The 17811-nt window shown below is 41.2% G+C and overlaps 1 protein-coding gene across 1 annotated transcript in view; it reads right to left on the bottom strand.

The window, feature by feature from the left end:
* DPP6 (dipeptidyl peptidase like 6) overlaps nucleotides 1–17811 on the bottom strand; it is a 430344-nt gene that overhangs the window by 88743 nt on the left and 323790 nt on the right. The window contains exon 8 of the mRNA XM_086614246.1: nucleotides 5637–5757. Within this exon, the coding sequence (XP_086470372.1) occupies nucleotides 5637–5757 (121 nt within the window). The remainder of the gene's footprint in view (nucleotides 1–5636; nucleotides 5758–17811) is intronic.

Below are 17811 nucleotides of genomic sequence, written 5' to 3'. Positions count from 1 at the left end.
TTAGGATATTTGATCTTCTTCTCTGGTGATACTGAACAGGAATTTTAGGAATCACTTGCTTTCAGCCTAATTAAGAATGTGCCTTTTCAAATTCAGGTATAGTTCTATCATCAAAGTTCCTGTTTCCAAGCAGAAGTTCACCATTCTCATATTACACAATGAAAAATTGAGCACACAGACAAATTAGGCAAGCCACCGTTTCAGCAGACTTATCTAGCTGATAAGTATGGTCCTAATATTAGGACCATTTCCAGAGTCTCAGGATTAATACTCCTAAACTTAAGCAATATGTCTACTTCACTTGCTTGAAATACAATAAGCACAAAAGATACTGCTCCAAATAACTGCTATTTGATTTGGCAGCTGCTACCAGGCACTGCACCTCTGAGAGCAGCCATACATGTTCTAAATATACCCTCTGATTTTTGTGAGATGCTCATTAAATTATGGAAAAGATTTCTCTTTATTTCTGCATTCTCTTTCCTCTCTTTATAAAGTCTAGAAAAGGAACAGAACGACTATTAGCATGAATCAGCCAGTAGCTTTGGCTGTGTAGTTCCCATAAGGTCAGCGAGAGTTTCAGGGAAATATATATGAGGAGAAATGGGGAGAATTTACTAGACCTTGCAGCAAAAAATTCTGCAGTTTCATTGTCTTAATGACGATGACATCCTGGCCTCTCCCACCAGGTGTCACTGCGAAGTCACAGAAGAGGATCTGTTGGTGATAACGTAAGAGGCAGGTGGAATGAAGATTAATAAGGCGTACGAATCATCGCTGAAAAAAAGAGTCTTTTTTCACTCCTCCACTTGCTCCCTAGCCAAAAATCAAGCACAGCAACATTGCCAGGCATTAAGCTCAACAGAGCAGAGTATCAGTTTTAAATGATGGGTACGTATAGCTCATATTGCATTATGAGTTTTAAATGCCACGAGAGCTGGGGCTGGTGCTTGGCTGCCAGGTGTGGTTCTCACTGACGTGAGGATGAGGAGGTGTCCAGATGAGACGTCGCAGCCACAGTAACAGGACTATGTCTGGAAGGGGAATGCTCACTTTGAGATGATCTTTAGAGACTTACTGGACAAACTCTTCTGATCGCTCTGACAGTGACATGAGATGAGGGAGTAACTCACGTGCAATTCTCCCTTTTGCAACCAAAGTTCCTAAAGATCAAAAATGTGTCCTGCAGACCAAGTTGCAAAATAGCTTCTAAGGGACTATGCTTACATCTGAGGACACATGCAGCAAAACACAAGGAAAACCCCCAGTTTCACAGTCTATGGATGGGATAGGCCCATCTATGGATGAAAATTCTTCCTTCCTCTCCCACCGGCAACAGGAGCACACACCACTGTGTCACATCCTGCTCCTCCATGATTTCCAAGTGCACACTTAGCAGCAGACTGTAAGTCCAGAAGTTGTCTACCTCTATCTGTGAACACAGACTTGCTCAAAAGAGATCACATCATGGTTTTATAGCACTGCAGCCCAGAAAAGTTCCCTGTCCTGCTCAGCAGAGCCATGTAAAAGGACTCTGAATTATCCTGCTGGGGCGTCCCCAGTCTGGAAGCAGTGTGCCAGCACGCAGGGAGGTCCTCCTGCCCCATTCCCCAGGATTCAGCATCACACAGTCCCAAACTCAATGAGCTTCCAAACTGCAACACAGGGAGACCACAACCTTCTCTTTGTCACTTAGCAGGATGACACAGGTGACCTCTGGCAGAGTGCCTCACTCCCACCCTTTCTCACAATATTGGAACAGTCTCTCCAAGTGCCTGGTAGAAAATGAAGATACTTTAATTACACCATGACAGAATCCATTTCTGTGGAACAGTGCTCTAATAAAGTGTTTAAATTAAATTAATTTTACCTGCACTTTACTTTTAAAAATATACATTACTTTAATAAAAGTACTATATATATATAAAGAACATACAAATACTCTTTTCCTTTTGCTTTGAAAGTACTTTGTGCTATACCACCACTTGTTTTAAAATTATCTTTTAGCCTCACTGTTGCTAAAACATATTCACAAACCAACAACAATCATACAGCAAACTGAAATATAAAACACTCTTTGCTGGTGCTACGCATCCAAATGCTTAGCTGGTTTCAGCTGCAGAACTTTAAACTCTCTTTTATAGGATATCACTCCGTTTTAGTATAAGCATCTATCAGGCACAGCTCTGAAAATGTTAAGTCAGACTATGAAAACATTGTCAGTGCTTATTTTAGTAATAAACCCCATGTTTAATCTATGCTTTCATGTTGCAGTAATCTATGTATCAATCTATAACCTTCCAGCTAAATGCACTAAGTAGATTAAGCTCTGATTGATTTGAAATGTTTTTCACTATATTATCAAAAGTCTACAGATCAGCATAAATACCTCGAAGAAATTTTTTTCCCCTTTGGCAGATTTACAAAAGCAGAGCTTAACTTGAATTGAAATGAACTTCTGCATTTTTCCAGGGCAAAAAGCCTGTCAAATCTACTCTAGATCTGCTCCGCTTCCGGACTTAGCGAAAACCTATGATTAATGGTACAGTGCATGTATTCTGTCGTGACAAAAGCAATCACATTACGAAGAAAAGTGTTCCCTCTGGGTCTACCATTCACACGAAGCATCAGGAGTTACCCCAAAGGGTGGCACTGCTGGGACAGCCACCTGCATAGCGCTGTGCAAACCGCTCTCGGAGAGGATGGGGGGACTTTTGTCGATGTGCTCTTGCCAATCACAATAAAAAACCTTAAAAATTGTCTTCCTCAAATAGAAAACACCAAGCTTTCGGGGTTTTTTGTGCATATGTGTGTGTGATGCATTTAGGGAAGGCAAGAAGCAGGTCGTGAGCTGTCCCAGTCAGCCGGCGGGCGCTGCGGGGAGGCTGGGCTGCTGCTGCCGGAGGTGGTGGGCTTCAGCAGTGAAAAGAGCAGGCGAGGGAAGAGGAATGCGCTCGACTGTCTGTGATCCCGTTTCGGCGTTTCTCACAGCTCCTTTGCAGACTGTCTGCTGGAGATGGCTGCACAGATGGAATGAGATTCCGACATATGCTCAGCACTCATCCCAGTAGCTCGCTGAAATGGTGGCAGTGTAAACAAACATGGGTCTGAGCATCCCACCCACCTCTGTTAGGGAGGTGGGGAAGACACGTCTACAAACCTCAGTGGGAATGAGGGAAGGGGAAGAATAGCCTTGAGGTGGTAAATTTCCATCTTTGCCCAGATATCAAGTAATTCCAATCAAGTGAGTTTGGATTTTAAATGTTTTTTCTGTTTATCCCACCAAAGCAGAGGTACCCAAGAAAAGAGAATTTGGAAAAATAAAGGTGCCATTAAGAGCGTGTCAGCAGTGCATCCCAGCTGCTGCTCGGGTAAAACTTCAGCTTCACTGAAAACGATGCCTGAATTCCCATGGACTCCGGTGAGGAGGTGCCGTCCATCTCCAAGTGGTCCTTACCCATTTACCATCACGCAATATTCAATTTCTTCTTGGATCCTGCTCCATCCATCTATGCATTCAGAGAGTTGACATTTGAACACTGCAGACCCATCGGATCCTGTGGCCTCACAGCTTGTTCAAGTATCTGCCATGAACCCTCAGTCCTGACTCCAGTCCCAGGTTCACCTCCGTGAGGACAGCAGAAGTGATGCAGTGCAGGAGAAGGAGCTCAGCTCACACAGTCCAGCTCTGGATTTGACTTTGGATTCTGCACTCCATCTCTTGAGAACATTTATATCCCAGGTTTTCCTGTGAGTCCTTCTACACCTTGTTTGTGAAGTAGAAGTTTTTATTTCAATATAAGCCGTACTTAGACACAAAGTGACATTTCCAAATGGATGCTATATCTTGATTTCTGCAAAGTGTACTCCCAGTGAACAGCAGGTTCAGCTGTCCTACCCTGTACATGCTGCTCAGAGAGGTTACAGAACCTGGATTGGTATAACCAGACTGTAATTATCAGACATTCATTCATTTCTTACCTCAATACATTAACATAAAGTTAACAAGAAATTCATTATAAAGGACAAATCTGAAAGTCAATGTCAGCCAAGAAGTGACCTGAGCAATCCCGTAATTGAATAAAAATATGTGTCAGCAAAACACAAGTGTCATCACGGGCTCTTGCCGGCGTGCTTGGAACTCACCGCCTTGCCAAACTCCTGTCAGCATGGTGCTGCCTGCAAGACTCTATGAGAGGACCTTATGTACTAAATGATGTTTATCAGCAAAATATGGGTATAATATGCTCGTTTGACCCACAGAGTCAAACAGATCTGCCCTCCACTTCAGCAACAAATTAATAAATAAATAAAAATTAAAGAAAATTAGCATTTTGTAGCTTCTTAGTGACTCCTCTGGTTACAAAGTGCTTCACAAGGAGGACATTGACTCACAAATATTCTGTGGTACAATGTAAACACGCATTTGAATATCAAAACTGATCTAAACCACTACCAGATTTTTCCACTGACGTGTTTGATGAATTTTTATACCAATTTATGGGACCAGCTTCTCTGGCAGTGGCCAACAAAAAAATTTATTTTCATTCCCTCATTTTTGAGTCCATCAGCCCCGTCTTAGCTGTGATATAAAGTAATGTAAGGAGCGGTTCATATATTTACGCCAATTAATGGTGAATGGCATTTTGCAATCTATTTTATTCCATTAAGCCTCAAGGAACTGGGAGCAGTCATCAGGGCACAGTTAATAGATGTATCTGGACACTAATTCTGTAGAGGTAAGGAAAGCTTAGGACTGTGCTAGGACCTGCAGGAGAAAGTGTGGCTTTAGAAGAAAACTGTCACACAAAAGAGATGCTGCCAGGTCGCAAAACCAGGATCCTTGTGAAAAGAAACTGCTGGCAGCATTAACCAGCAGCAGAGAGGGGGATGCGTGTTGAGTGCATGTGTTCTGTTATATATTTCAATTTTAGTTCTGATAAAGTATTTGTTTAAAAGCCTATTACATCCCCCCAAAAGAACTGGGGATAGCTGGGATCCCTTCCTAAACTAGTGAGCAGCTGAGATGATTTTGCAAGCAGCTGCTCACAGACACCTCAATGGCCATTTGCCAGCTGAAAGGAACAAAATGAAGCAGTGCTCCAGCAATGACCCTCTGCCCCATCAGGACCATTTTCAAGGGAAAGAAGTCAATTACGCTGAGGATCTGTATCCTTCTAGAAAATTTTTAGGTAACAAGATCTGGGCAGCTTCCAGGGCCCACTGAGTGCTGGTGGAAAACAACCAATCGAGTAAAATTGTTTCCTCACTTCTTCCTTTAAAATAAAATTCCTTTCCTTCCCCATTTCTGTCCTTTTCTCTGATTTGAAAACTGGCACAGTCTATGAGTGATTGCAGGTGCCACTAAATAATGAAGCAGTTCTGTTCATTACAGCTTGGTGATTTATTACCTTTGGACTAAGGGAAAGAAAAACAGCCTGGAAACAGAATTCTTACATCATTTCACATTATTTCGAGTCCAGCACTTCAGACAACTGTTAGAATAGCAGATTTTCAGCTCTGTGGCCCACCAGTCACCAGAAATGCAATGTTGAATGTCTAATTCCGGCCAATTCTGTAAATCTGGAGTGTAACTTTAACTCAAACTAACTACTGCCCTAAATGTCACGTCCTACCTTCATACAGCCAGTCGCTGAGCCCATTGAAAATAACACCTTCCTTTCCTGTGGAGACCACTCGGATGGCTTGTTTCCCCACATGGGCACAGTAATAGATGTTATTCTCAAAGATAAATATCTGATTTGAAGGGAAAAAGAAAAAGAGAACAGCATTAAGCAGTGGCTCCATTATAAAATGTTGCATTTTGCTTTTACAATAATTGGCAATACAAAATCACATATCACATTGTTATAGTATCTTTTGTCAAAGAAGGATTTCCACAGCTTGCTTTCAACGCCATCAACTAATAGAAAGATGTTAATTTACAACAAACTGAAGCCTTGGTCCTTTGATACAAGCTTTATTTTTCTCACTCCTGTCTTCATTTCAGAAACTGAACGATGCAGTTAGAGGACATGAAATGAAGAATGCCATCGCGCAAGATTTTGAAAAAGTGATCCAGGACATAGTAGCAGTTTGTAGAGCTGATGTTGATGCTATGTGGTGACTGAACATGCTACTGGAAATGGCTTCTCGCTTGTTCCCAGCTGCTCCTGCTTCCTTAAGACACAGCTGGCAACCTATTAAATAAATCCGAATCCAGTTTTTAATGTAGATCCAAGAAGACAACACGTGCAGTCTGTGTGACTGCAGCATGCTGGCCGACGAAGCATGAGGAGGTTTGGCTGGGGAGCAGGTGCCCGTGTTCCAAGCACCCAAAGGAGTGCGCTAGACCTCCCGCCCTGCCCACTCCCCAGGTCACTTTCCCACAGGAACCAGGGTGGGTGGGACAAAGGCACCCATGGGGGTCTCACCTCCCTCCAGCACGGATGCAGCTGCCATAACCCCCAGCCACTCATTGGAAACCTCTCCTCTCTTGTGAAAATGTAATGGATTCAGGTTGCTGAAAGATTACATGATCAAAACATCATGGGACCTCACCGTTCCTTGGGAGGGCATAGGCAGGTCCACACCAAGGATGGTCACCGGGTACCTACACCTGCCTCTGCAAAATCCTGCTCACACTGCTGGTGCTGTCTGAGGGAAAGAATTCCATCTTGGAGAAGAATTCATAAATATAAAATTCTTAGCAATCATAAAAACGTCAATTCAAGATTTTCAGGAAAGGAGTCTAACATAAGACTCCCAAATGAGCTTTCTGGGTTTTTTTAAAGCTAATTTCATGTGAGTTGTTAGATCTGCTGCTATAAGAATGCTTTTGGGAATCAGGCTGTTTATTTAGGTGTTTAAGGGCTGATCAGCAAGCAAAACTTTACCCAGTCATTTAAAAAAAATATTGTTCCATGGTGTCAGTCTTTATAATCTCGTTAAATTCTTTGCTCTGTGTTTTGCCATCATCGATGACACAGATCCTGTCCCCTCCTCACCCCAAAGTGAACCACATCCCGCTCAAAGTAGCACTCTTGTTTTTAAAATATATTTAGACTCCATTCAGACTGCAAAGATGTACTAAACAGGGTATCAGAAAGCCATTTAGACTGAAGGACCAATTGTTAATATAATTTAGCAGACATTTACAGATGAGTTTTTATACACTTGACGATATTGCAATAAATGTTAGGTATCTTCACCATGATACTAGAATGCAATTTCTCATGTTACACTCATGAAAAGACAGAATTGGGAAAAATATTTTCTTTCAGCTTCTGTTTCACAACCTATTACGGTATATGTTTCACCTAAAGATGAGCTGGAAAGATTCCAGAAGAAAGTATAGATCCTAATTTAATTTTGGCAGCAGTTACAGCGAGTTTGCCTAAAAGCAAAAACTGTGACTGAAACTGTAGCTTGCTTTTATTCCTTTTTAACTATGAAAAGCTACATCCTATTAATATTTTCGAAAGTAAAAAATACATTGCAGAAGATAGTACATTCTCTTTCCTATCTCAGTTTTTAGTAAGCAGAGGAGCCAGACGAGGGATGCCAAGTAAAGATTAGTATGTGTTCGCTAGTCTGCATATGGGAGGGTTGTTGAAGCCTTCATGTACATAAAAATCAGGAAAACTAAACAGCATAAGATACTTTGTACCCAAACAAATCCAAATCTGTTTCCAAGAGCTAAATGTGCTGGGGGTGCTTGGGTGGGGGCTCTTCTGCAACAGGCACGCAATCAAGTGGAGTTATTCAAGTGATGCACCTTGCCCAGATACTCCCAGCAAATGAAGGCTTTGCAATATTTTATACTGTTTGCAATTCTAAATGAATTTACAGGAAAAAATAAAAGTGGATTGACAACCTGTTCCTGCCCTTTGCTTTGTAAAACGTGGTACTGTTTTGTGTCTTCACTGTTTTGTCTTTCAAAGCTTCATTGCACTAATCAGGCTGTATGAGGTATCTGGTAGCTGCAATGGAAAAATAATATAGTGCTCTGACTTCAAACTGTCTCTCATATAAATCTGAGCCAAACTGCAGCACCTCATAGAGAATTTAAAATTATCCTCCTAACTACAGTGTCTTGTACCCTAAAAATGTCAACGATAATCAAGACAAAAGATAACTGAAGCAGCACAAGGAAGATTTCTGTGTAATGTATCTTATAAATTAAGAAAAAGCTTTTGAACTCCTGTTATTCATCAAAAAGAAACCTCTTTGGATTACTTCACAACTGAGTTAGAAAGATATTAGATATTATGAAATACCTATATAATATTTTTTACTGTTTTGGTTTTATGACATCAAAGCAGTGCTTTCTATCAAATGATCACAATCCTTTCAGCTAATTAGAGGACAAGAAATTTTTCTAAAGCAAAATAATTAAAAAATGTATAGACATCGCTTTCACCTTATTTAATGCTGGCTTTACATGGCAGTTCTAGACTAATGTTAAATGACAACAGAAGGGGTCAAGCTCAGTTTTATGACTTTCTATACAGGAGACAAAGACCAGACCCAAAATTTCTGGTGTCTTCTCTTTTGGTGTGCATATTTGAGCAAGGTTTTACCCCTGACATTCTTGCAATATATATGCTTTTTACCATGAACAGCACATAAAGTCCAACACCAAGCACAACTAATGGCATCGAAAATAAACCTGTGTCATGTCAGGAAGATATGCCCATGTTGAATACCATGTCCATTTTCATCATGACACGATCAATGTAGAGGAAAGAGAAGATATTCTGAAAGAAGTAAGAAGAATGGAAACATCCATACATAGATTGAAAAAACTGAAATTGCCAGCTCTACAGAATAAACAAGGAAGACAAGCTCTAAAAGACAATGGAGAGGAAACAAAAAAGGAAAAGGATGTTTTCACCCTTTCACTTCTCCAAAACAACAGGGAAATCAATGAAATCTAGAAGGAAGCTTTTTAAAAGTTGATAAAAATATTTTTCCTAATGAAGTCAGAATTGGTGCGTGGAATTCCTTGCTACTGGATGTAGCAGAAGATGAGAACTTCATTCTCTTCCTGCTGGATGTTGTAATAGATGCTTAAAAAATTAAATACTTAACAAAGATAACTAGATCGTCCAAGGGAACTACGATAAAGTTGTGGTTTTTTTTAAAATGCATTCACTTAATCCCAGGGTAATAAAAATCAATGGGGATTTTGCTCTTGGCTTTAACTGGCTCAGGATGTCACCTGAAACATTCAGCATAAGATATAACCCCTTTAGCCTCAGGTGTCAACACACCGCTAAGTCATGTGGGCTGGGAAGAAATCTCTGCCTGTTTGCAACCTATATTAGAACTGATTACTTCAAACCATTTGACATCCTTGTGTGACACAACTAATATTGCAGAAAAAATAGTAGACCAGTTGAACCACAAGCCTGAGACGGGAGGAGAACTTGAAGTCAAAGATTAAGTATTTATCCAGTAAGGTAAATTAGTACAGTAAGGTAAATGTTTAAACTAAGAACAAAATAAATTTAATCCACTTAAACCACACAGGAGCCTTAACAGCACTGATTGATTTAAGGAGAATTTGTTTAAAATATTTTTGCAACTGCTTAATGACTTGTGAAGTAATGTTCTCTACCAAACTGACCCAGAGTGGTATGAAGTAATTATGCTGCAGTAATTAAAATATTGGTACTTTTAAATAGATTAATTTATGGACTTTTTCAGGAATCTAATAAAAACAATCTCTTTAATACCACTGCAAAAGTCACAGTGACCAACAATTTTGAGCAGATGAACACTACACCTCCTTTTATGGCTGTTTAACACACCTTCCTTCCAGCCAAAGAGGTAAGTGAAGTTCCTATTTCTTCACAGACCAAGAGAAAATAAATTCTTGTGCATTAATCTGCATTTTTACTGCTTCTATTTATTTTCCAACTATAGCATGGCATTCTAAGTTTATGTTCTCTTTACCCCATCGTTTCTAACATGTATAACTTGTCAACTGAATGAGCGACATGACTCAAATTTAGCGTCTCCAAGCATAAAGATAATGCTTGCATGCTTATTACTATAAATTATTAGCACATTGTAGAAGTGTGAATGTTTCCTGCACATTAGAAGGCAGCCTTCCATGCTACAAGGCCAGCCCACAGGATTTAACTAGGAGAGAGTAGTTACCATGGCAAGGTTGGCGATTTAACATGGAGAGTTTGGTCAACAAGAACTGGCCTTCATGGACAGATAGGCACAAAGTCTTGCCTTGACACTGTTTTAAATTCCAAATCAGTCCAAACTTGCTTGAGGTGAAAAAAGAAGTCACAAAATGGAAGATTCAGTATGTGGGGAAATCTAATTACAAATCAACATGCTACTCTCTCCTCATTCAACATAATGTACTTCACTGTTTTCTATTTTTAATGTTAAAGTCTTCTTTTATTTTTTTCTCCCCATGTAGAAGACTGCTTTTTTTGCTGGCAAATCCGTTTACCTCAGGGCATATTCTGCAGAATAAATAAAATAACAGATTCATTTTGTAATTCTGTGCATCTCTCACAAACGTTTATATTTTTCTTGCAGAATCAGTCAAAAATATGTGTGCAAAGGTAATTATCCATGGACTTCACTGTGGCAGATGCTGAACAAATGCACAGGAAAGACAGTCCCTACCCCAACAGAATATCATTTTAGTAGACAGAGAAGTACTATTGACCCCACTCAATGTGTGAAAAAATAAGAGGAACAGCAAAGACAAGACTCAGTTGCTCAAACATAGGCATCTAGAGCTATTTTAAATCCCTTCATGCATCTAAAACATCTGGCAGATATGACACAAGACATATGGGAGACCTCTGCTCTCACAGACTAGCATCTAGAGGCCCCATATGTTTAACACTATTCAGCTGAGGTGCTCTAGGAACCTATGTTTAAGCAGGCAAATTCTACTTTAAATGTCATACAGGAAGACTGGCAAAACCAGGAGTCGAACTTGGGCAGCTTGAGCTCTAGTCCAATGCCTTAACCATAAAAATCACCATTACTGTAATTATTTCACATTAGGTAGATTATTATAAGCTTGTGAAGACTGGGAGAGAAGAGATCCAAAATGTGCATTGCTCTGCCATGAATTGCATGTCTAACTGATCTGTTTATTGGCAGAGTCATGGTCAGCTTCAACATGATGCTTGAACTCGTACCTCCTTCTGCAAAGGCAGACTTATAGCTACTGTAAGATCCTTTCTGCTGTATAACAAAGTGTCCTGGTTTCAGCTAGAACAGAGTTCTTCTTTTTAGCAGCTAGAAGAGCGCTGTGTTTTGCTTTTAGTCTAGGATTTGTTCTGAGAAGAATGTTGACAGCGCACTGATGTTATAGTTGGCACTGAGACATCAAGGACTTTTCAGCTCCCCATGTTTTGCCAGTGTGCAGAAGCACAACAGCTGTGGGGGAGCATGGCCGGGACAGAGGGTCCACAACTCCCCTTATGATTTGAACTTAGACTTAGGATCGAGGGTCAAATTGTCCAATGGAGTATTCCATATCATGCAGTGTCATGCCCAGTATATAGATGAGGGCTGACTGGAAACAAGGATCTTTGCCCTTCTGGGGCTCTCACTCTCAGACTCTCGGAGTGCCATCTCTCTCTCTCTAGCTCTCTTTTCTGGTGTTTCACTCATCCAGGATTGTGGTGTTGGGACTTATCTGTTTCGGCTAGTCCAGGACTGGACGGGTCTTGGTCACTGAGTGGTGAGCAATTACTCTGTGCATCACTTCTTTGTATATATTATTATTCTATACATATATATTTTCATGTTATTATTATTAGTAGTAACCTATTTTTATCTCAACCCATGGGTCTTTTTCCTTTTTTTCCTTCAATTCTCTTCCGCATCCCTGGGGGTGGGGGAGGGTGAGCAAGCAGCTGTGTGGAGTTTAGTTGCTGGCTGGGCTAAACCACAACATAAAGAAAAGTAGTTCTTGAATGTATCTTGCTCAGTACATCTGCCATTGTACATTGTCAATGTACATTGCTAGGATTCAATACTGTCTCATCGTGTGCAGGACTTTCTGTGGCCTTTTGTAGATAGCATGATCTAGTCTGCCTTGGACAGATGCCAAGTAGACTCGGCAGAGAGATGCAAGTACTGATGAAGACATAAAGGAAGTTATGGGAGGAGGTTCTCCAGGCACCAGAGCAGAGATTCCCCTGCAGCCCGTGGTGAATATCATGGTGAGGCAGGCTGTGCTCCTGCAGCTCATGGAGGTCCATGGTGGAACAGAGATCCACCTGCAGCCCGTGGAGGACCCCACGCTGGAGCAGGTGCATGAGCGTTGAAGGAAGCTGCAGCCTGTAGCGAGCCAGTGCTGGAGCAGGCTGCTGGCAGGACCTGCAACCTGTGAAGAGGAGCCCACGCAAGAGCAGGATTTCTGGCAGGGCCTGTGGCCCATGGGGACTCAAACTGGAGCAGTCTGCTCCTGAAGGAAACCACCCTGTGGAAGGGACCCATGCTGGACAAGATTGTGAAGAACTGCAGCCCATGAGAATGACCCATGTTGGAGAAGTTCGTGAAGGACTGTCCAGTAGGAAGGATCCCATGCTAGAGCAGGGAAACAACGTGAGGAGAAGGAGTGGCAGAGATAAAGTGTTATGAACTGACCACAACCTCCATTCCTCATCCCCCTGTGCCACTCAGGGGGAGAAGGTAGAGAAATCAGGAATGAAGTTGAGCCTGGGAAGAAGGGAGGGGTAGGGAGAAGGGAAGGGGGTTTTAGTTTTGTTTCATTTCTCTCTATCCCAGTCTGTTACAATTAACCATTAATAAATTAAATTAATTTCCCCAAGTAGAGTCCGCTTTGCCCATGACACTGATTGGTAAGAGATCTCCATGTCCTTATCTCAACCCACGAGCTTTTCATAGTATTTCCTCCCCAAGTCTTATTGCGGGGGGTAGTGTTTGAGTGGCTTGGTGAGCATCTGGTAACCAGCCAAGACCAACCCACCACAACAGTCCCACAGTTTAATCAAGGACATTTTTTTAACTTTTCAGTATATTTCCTTAAAATTTTTCAACTTTTATTTATTTTTTTGGGGTGTCAATGATAGGAAATTTTTGTACTGAACTGTATATTAACTATCTACGTATCTATATGGTGTTACACATCACATTGGTCTCAAAGCCTCAGAGAAATACACAGATTTAGCTTCTCTATATGTCCAGAAAATAGAAAAGTACTACCTCTTTATTTATATGCTAAGTAACCAGTTGAGATCTGTAACAGAGGCACAGCATGCACCCAGGGTTTGGAAATGTCAGATCACAAACACAAACAGTTTTGAGCATGATCAAGCTCTTCCTGGAAATGCATGCACAGAAAGACCTCTCCCTTCTCCCCTCCATTTCTAGTGCTCTCTAATTTCATCCAAATATTTTGGAGACAGTCATTCCAAGCCAGTTTTGTTTTTTCACTGCCATACGAAACCTGGAAACTGAGGACTGTGAAAATGAAAAATTGCTAAGAGAGAAAGATTGCCTGCTGTTTCACCCAAGTTAAAACTTGTCCTTACTACACAGAATTAGCACGCCCATCCTTGTCCATGCAGAATCTCGAAGTAGATATAATAGTTTTGTTTTCACTTTGGGATATCAAGGAAATCAGATAAGTATCAGAAAGGTCTTGGCATTTTGCAGTTATCATTCTTACATCAATGGCAGCAGGAAAACGTGTGATCAATTAAAAATCAGTTCTAAAGCTTGTTGCTGATTGACTATGCATTATTTAATGAATACTCTGCCAATTTCTTCTTTTGAGCCACATAAAATGCAGACTTTGATGTTCAAATAGCTTCCATTAATGCATTCTGTCGTGAGTGTTGCTCTTAATGCATATGACATGATTACATCAGCTCTAATCAGTTCTTCAAAAAGGGTAATAAAACCATAAACTGCTCCTCATCAGCAAACTTACATAACAAGAGGTAGTATTTTAATTAGGCTTTTCTTGTTGCCATTTAAATATAGCTTGATAACAGATGGGAAAAAAGAAGACAAAAAACTTCAAAATATTTTCATTCTCTCCATCAAACGGTTCGTGTCCACAGTTTAGGAAAGAGGCAGATAACAATTATGATGGAAGAGTGAGATGAAGAATTTTTAAATCAACTTTTTTTCTTTACGAAACCAAAATGTCATTATTAAAACCAGTGATGAACCAATGAAGCTCTTCCACATGATTGACACATTGCAGGGAATCACATCTTGATAAATTAAGGACAGAAAAGGCTACAGTTTCAGTTTTTCATGCCAGGGTTTATCTTTGCTTTAATTCAAAGTAAGAAGCTAACTCCTTACCAAGCAAAGGATTTAGAAGACATAGCAGCTTCTGAAAGTGTGTAACAGATAGATAAAGCTTACTTTAATTCAACTTTGCCCTGCCCAGAGACGGGCAAAGGTGGCGTTTAGAACAAAGAGGACTACACCAGTTTTAAAGCAATCCTTCAGGAACGCTTTCAGGCCAGAGAAGCTGAAACCACCCCAGGGGACCACTAAAACCAGAGGATACAGTAGTACAGATTGATGCACGTAAGAATTGTGCCGATCCACAGGCACATCAGAACCAGCACTCATGACTGAAGGTGTGCGTGCATCCGGTATCAGCAGCGTAAGAGATTAACTGCGTGGAGATCAATGCAATGGAACGAAACGCAACTGATTCTGGAAAGGAAAACCCTCAGAGTTACTGTAAAAGACAAACAAAAAATCTGCTGCCTTCAGTGGCTTTGATCATGTATCTAGGAAAGGAAGCATAGAAGAGTCGCCACTTGTAAACTGTGCAGATTTCCTGATTTCAGCCGTATATCTTGGAAATTGCTAATATCCCTTGTAAAATAAACATTAAGAACTTAATTTTGCTTTCATTGCATATGATCGACAAAGCGACTAAGAGTCAGAAAGAACAGAAAAGCATTCCTTCATGTCTTCAAATAAAGAAATATTTACTATTTCTATGAACAGTGTCTAGACCCCATTTAAGAGCTGCTGAGAGAGGATGTGGCTCCCCAGATCTGGAGGTGACTTAAATGATCACCTTGTCTGCAGGAGGTGGGGATGGATGGAGTAAGCAAAGGAGCAGTGGGAGAAGGTCAGAAGCCTCTGCAACATCAGAGGCGTCAAAAAGGATTTTGAAGGACCTTCTCTGAGACCCTGCATGAAAGGAGGGGCAGGCAGAGTTTGAGCTGATTCAGCTGGTAAGTGGACACTCCTGTGAAGGTGAAGGCTGGAAGCTGGTGACTTCAGGCACCATGGGGAAGGGTGCTGCACTGCTGACAGATCTGCAGCTGCAGACCAGGTTCAGTGCTCCACTTCTGGGACTGGGAGCTCTGTCCTGCCTGAAGAGGAGAGCTTTAAACCCAGAACAATGGCGGAGGGAGATGACGGCCCACAGTCAGGCAAGGAAGAGGTAGACTAGGCTGGCAAGAAAAAGGAGATACGGACAAGACACTCTGGTGAACAGGGCTGAAGGGGGTTCGCCTCAAACAATGCACAGAAAGAAGGAGAAGCTGAGTGCACAACTCCATGGAGAAGGCTTTCATACTTTTCCCGGGAAACCATCACAGCTGGGTGCCTCTCAGTGCCTGTACACTAAGACATGCAGTGTGGGGAAGAAATGGGAGGCATTAAGGTTTGCAGTTGTAGAGCTACAATCTCAATAGGACCATGGAGATGTGGTGGGACAGCTCATACGACTGTAGGGCTGTGATGGATGGATATAGGCTCTTTAGGAAGGACAGGCCAGGATGCTGAGGAGGGGGAGTTTCCGTTTATGTGGGAGAGCAGCAGACATGCCTGAATCTCAGTGATGCATGGAGAGCCAGAGGAGAGCTTACAGGTCAGGATTAGCAGGCAGACCAATGTGGGTAGTGGTGTGGTGAGCTTCTGCTACCAACTGAACAGTCAGGAAGAAGGAGATAAGGCCGCCTTCATACAGCTGGAAGAAATCTCACATTCAAATTCCTGTCCCTCATGGAGGACCTTAACCATTATCTGCTGAAGGGACAGCAACTTGGGCGCAAGCAACCTAGGATGTCTGTGAAGAGCATTGATGACAACGTCCTGACACAGGTGATCAGGGAGCTGATGAAGGGGGATGCTCTGCTGGGCCTCACACTCAAACATAGAGAAACTGCAGGAGAAGGTGTAAGCTGCACACACCATGAGGTAGTGAAGTTTGTGATCATGAGAAAAAATATCATGGCAAAAAGCATTAAGCCCTGGGCTTCAGGAGAACAGACTTTGTCCTTTTCAAAAGAGAAAAGGACTTGCTTGGAAGAATCCCATGGGATACAGCCCTGGAGAGAAAAGAGGTCCAGAAAAGTTGCTGAGTTTTCAAGTATCACTTCCTCTAATCTTAAGAATGGTCCATCCTGATGTGTCCCAAACCAAGCAAAGGAGGCAGGAGGCCTGTGTGGATGAGCACATTGCTCCTGACACAACTCAAACATTTCAAGGCATTATACAAGAGGCAGAGGGACAGGTGACCTGGGAGGAATATAGAGGCATTGTCTGTGCATAAATGGGGTCAGGACAAGCAAAGCTCGTCTGGAGCTGAATTCAGTGAAGGACATGAAGGGCAATAAGACTGTTTTCTACATCAGCAGCAAAAGAAAGTCTAGGGAAAATAAGGATCTGCTGCAAGTAACATTATTTAGCTATTAAGCATGTTCTATAAAGCCTATATATTGCAATTCCTTGCTAGGAACAGTTAAGGTTTTTCTATTTTCATTCTTACTAAATCACGTTTGTGGTGTGTCTACAGCATTCAGTCGAGTCTTTTCTCCAAGAAATGTTAAGGCTCCCTTCGGAAAGCAGGAGAGTTTGTAAGACCCTGTGGTTTTTAAGGTCTTTAAAGACAATCTGATTTGGCCAACCGATACTTGAGATAAAGTCCCATATAATGGACTACAGGAGTAATGAGTGAGTTCCATGACCCGAAGATACAGAACCAAACTTTTTCCTTTTTAAATTTGACACAGATTTTTTGTCCTGCTTCTGCCAGCTTAAGTCCTTAAGTGCATTAATATTCTTCTCAGGTTTCTACAAGCTTCTCTACATTTTTGACATTGGATCATTACAAATGCAGTGCATTTCCATTTGTATTCTGTGATCAGAATAGTCCACAACATATAAGGATTCTAATCACACCTAGAATCTGCCAGAGTCCAGCCAAATAAGCAATTATCACGATTCTAGAGATTTAAAAATATATGTTTCAAGAAAAATACACTGTCCTATTTTCTGTTCTTCAGGGAACAAAAAGAGGGTTTATTTCACCTCAACAAAGAGAACCATGTCTGCTTGCCCTGGATTCTAATGGGGTTATTTTAATTTATAACTGCCTTGTTATATTAAAGAATGTATCAGTAAATGTGTCATTTAGTATGGAACTCTGATTCTGCTTTTAAGTTCTGCTTGATGGATTATCTTGTATTCTGTAACCTAATATCACTGATGGTTATGTAGGGCATCACTACAAATAAGACTATTCAATGTGAGTTGATACAGTGTTTCATTTTAAATATTTTATTGTGTTATAGAATGAATATCTAGCTAAGAAGAGCACAGAGATTACTTGTCAGCATAAAGAAATTGGCAACTGGGATTCAGGGTTCCTCCAGGTACACACCTGACTTTGGACATTGAGTTCGTCAGTGTAATAATCCTCTTTAATACAATATTTAGTAATAGAAATAATCAAGATCTAGTCCAGCAGCTGAAGAGTAGAGCTAACAGAATTGTTCCTGCAACTTTCTCATGGCTCTGACTAATGGC

The sequence above is a fragment of the Tauraco erythrolophus genome, chromosome 7 (assembly GCF_009769465.1).
Source record: "Tauraco erythrolophus isolate bTauEry1 chromosome 7, bTauEry1.pri, whole genome shotgun sequence".
Classification (NCBI taxonomy): Eukaryota; Metazoa; Chordata; class Aves; order Musophagiformes; family Musophagidae; genus Tauraco; species Tauraco erythrolophus.
The sequence above is the reverse complement of the archived record's forward strand: the minus strand, read 5'-3'. Positions and strand labels throughout refer to the sequence as shown.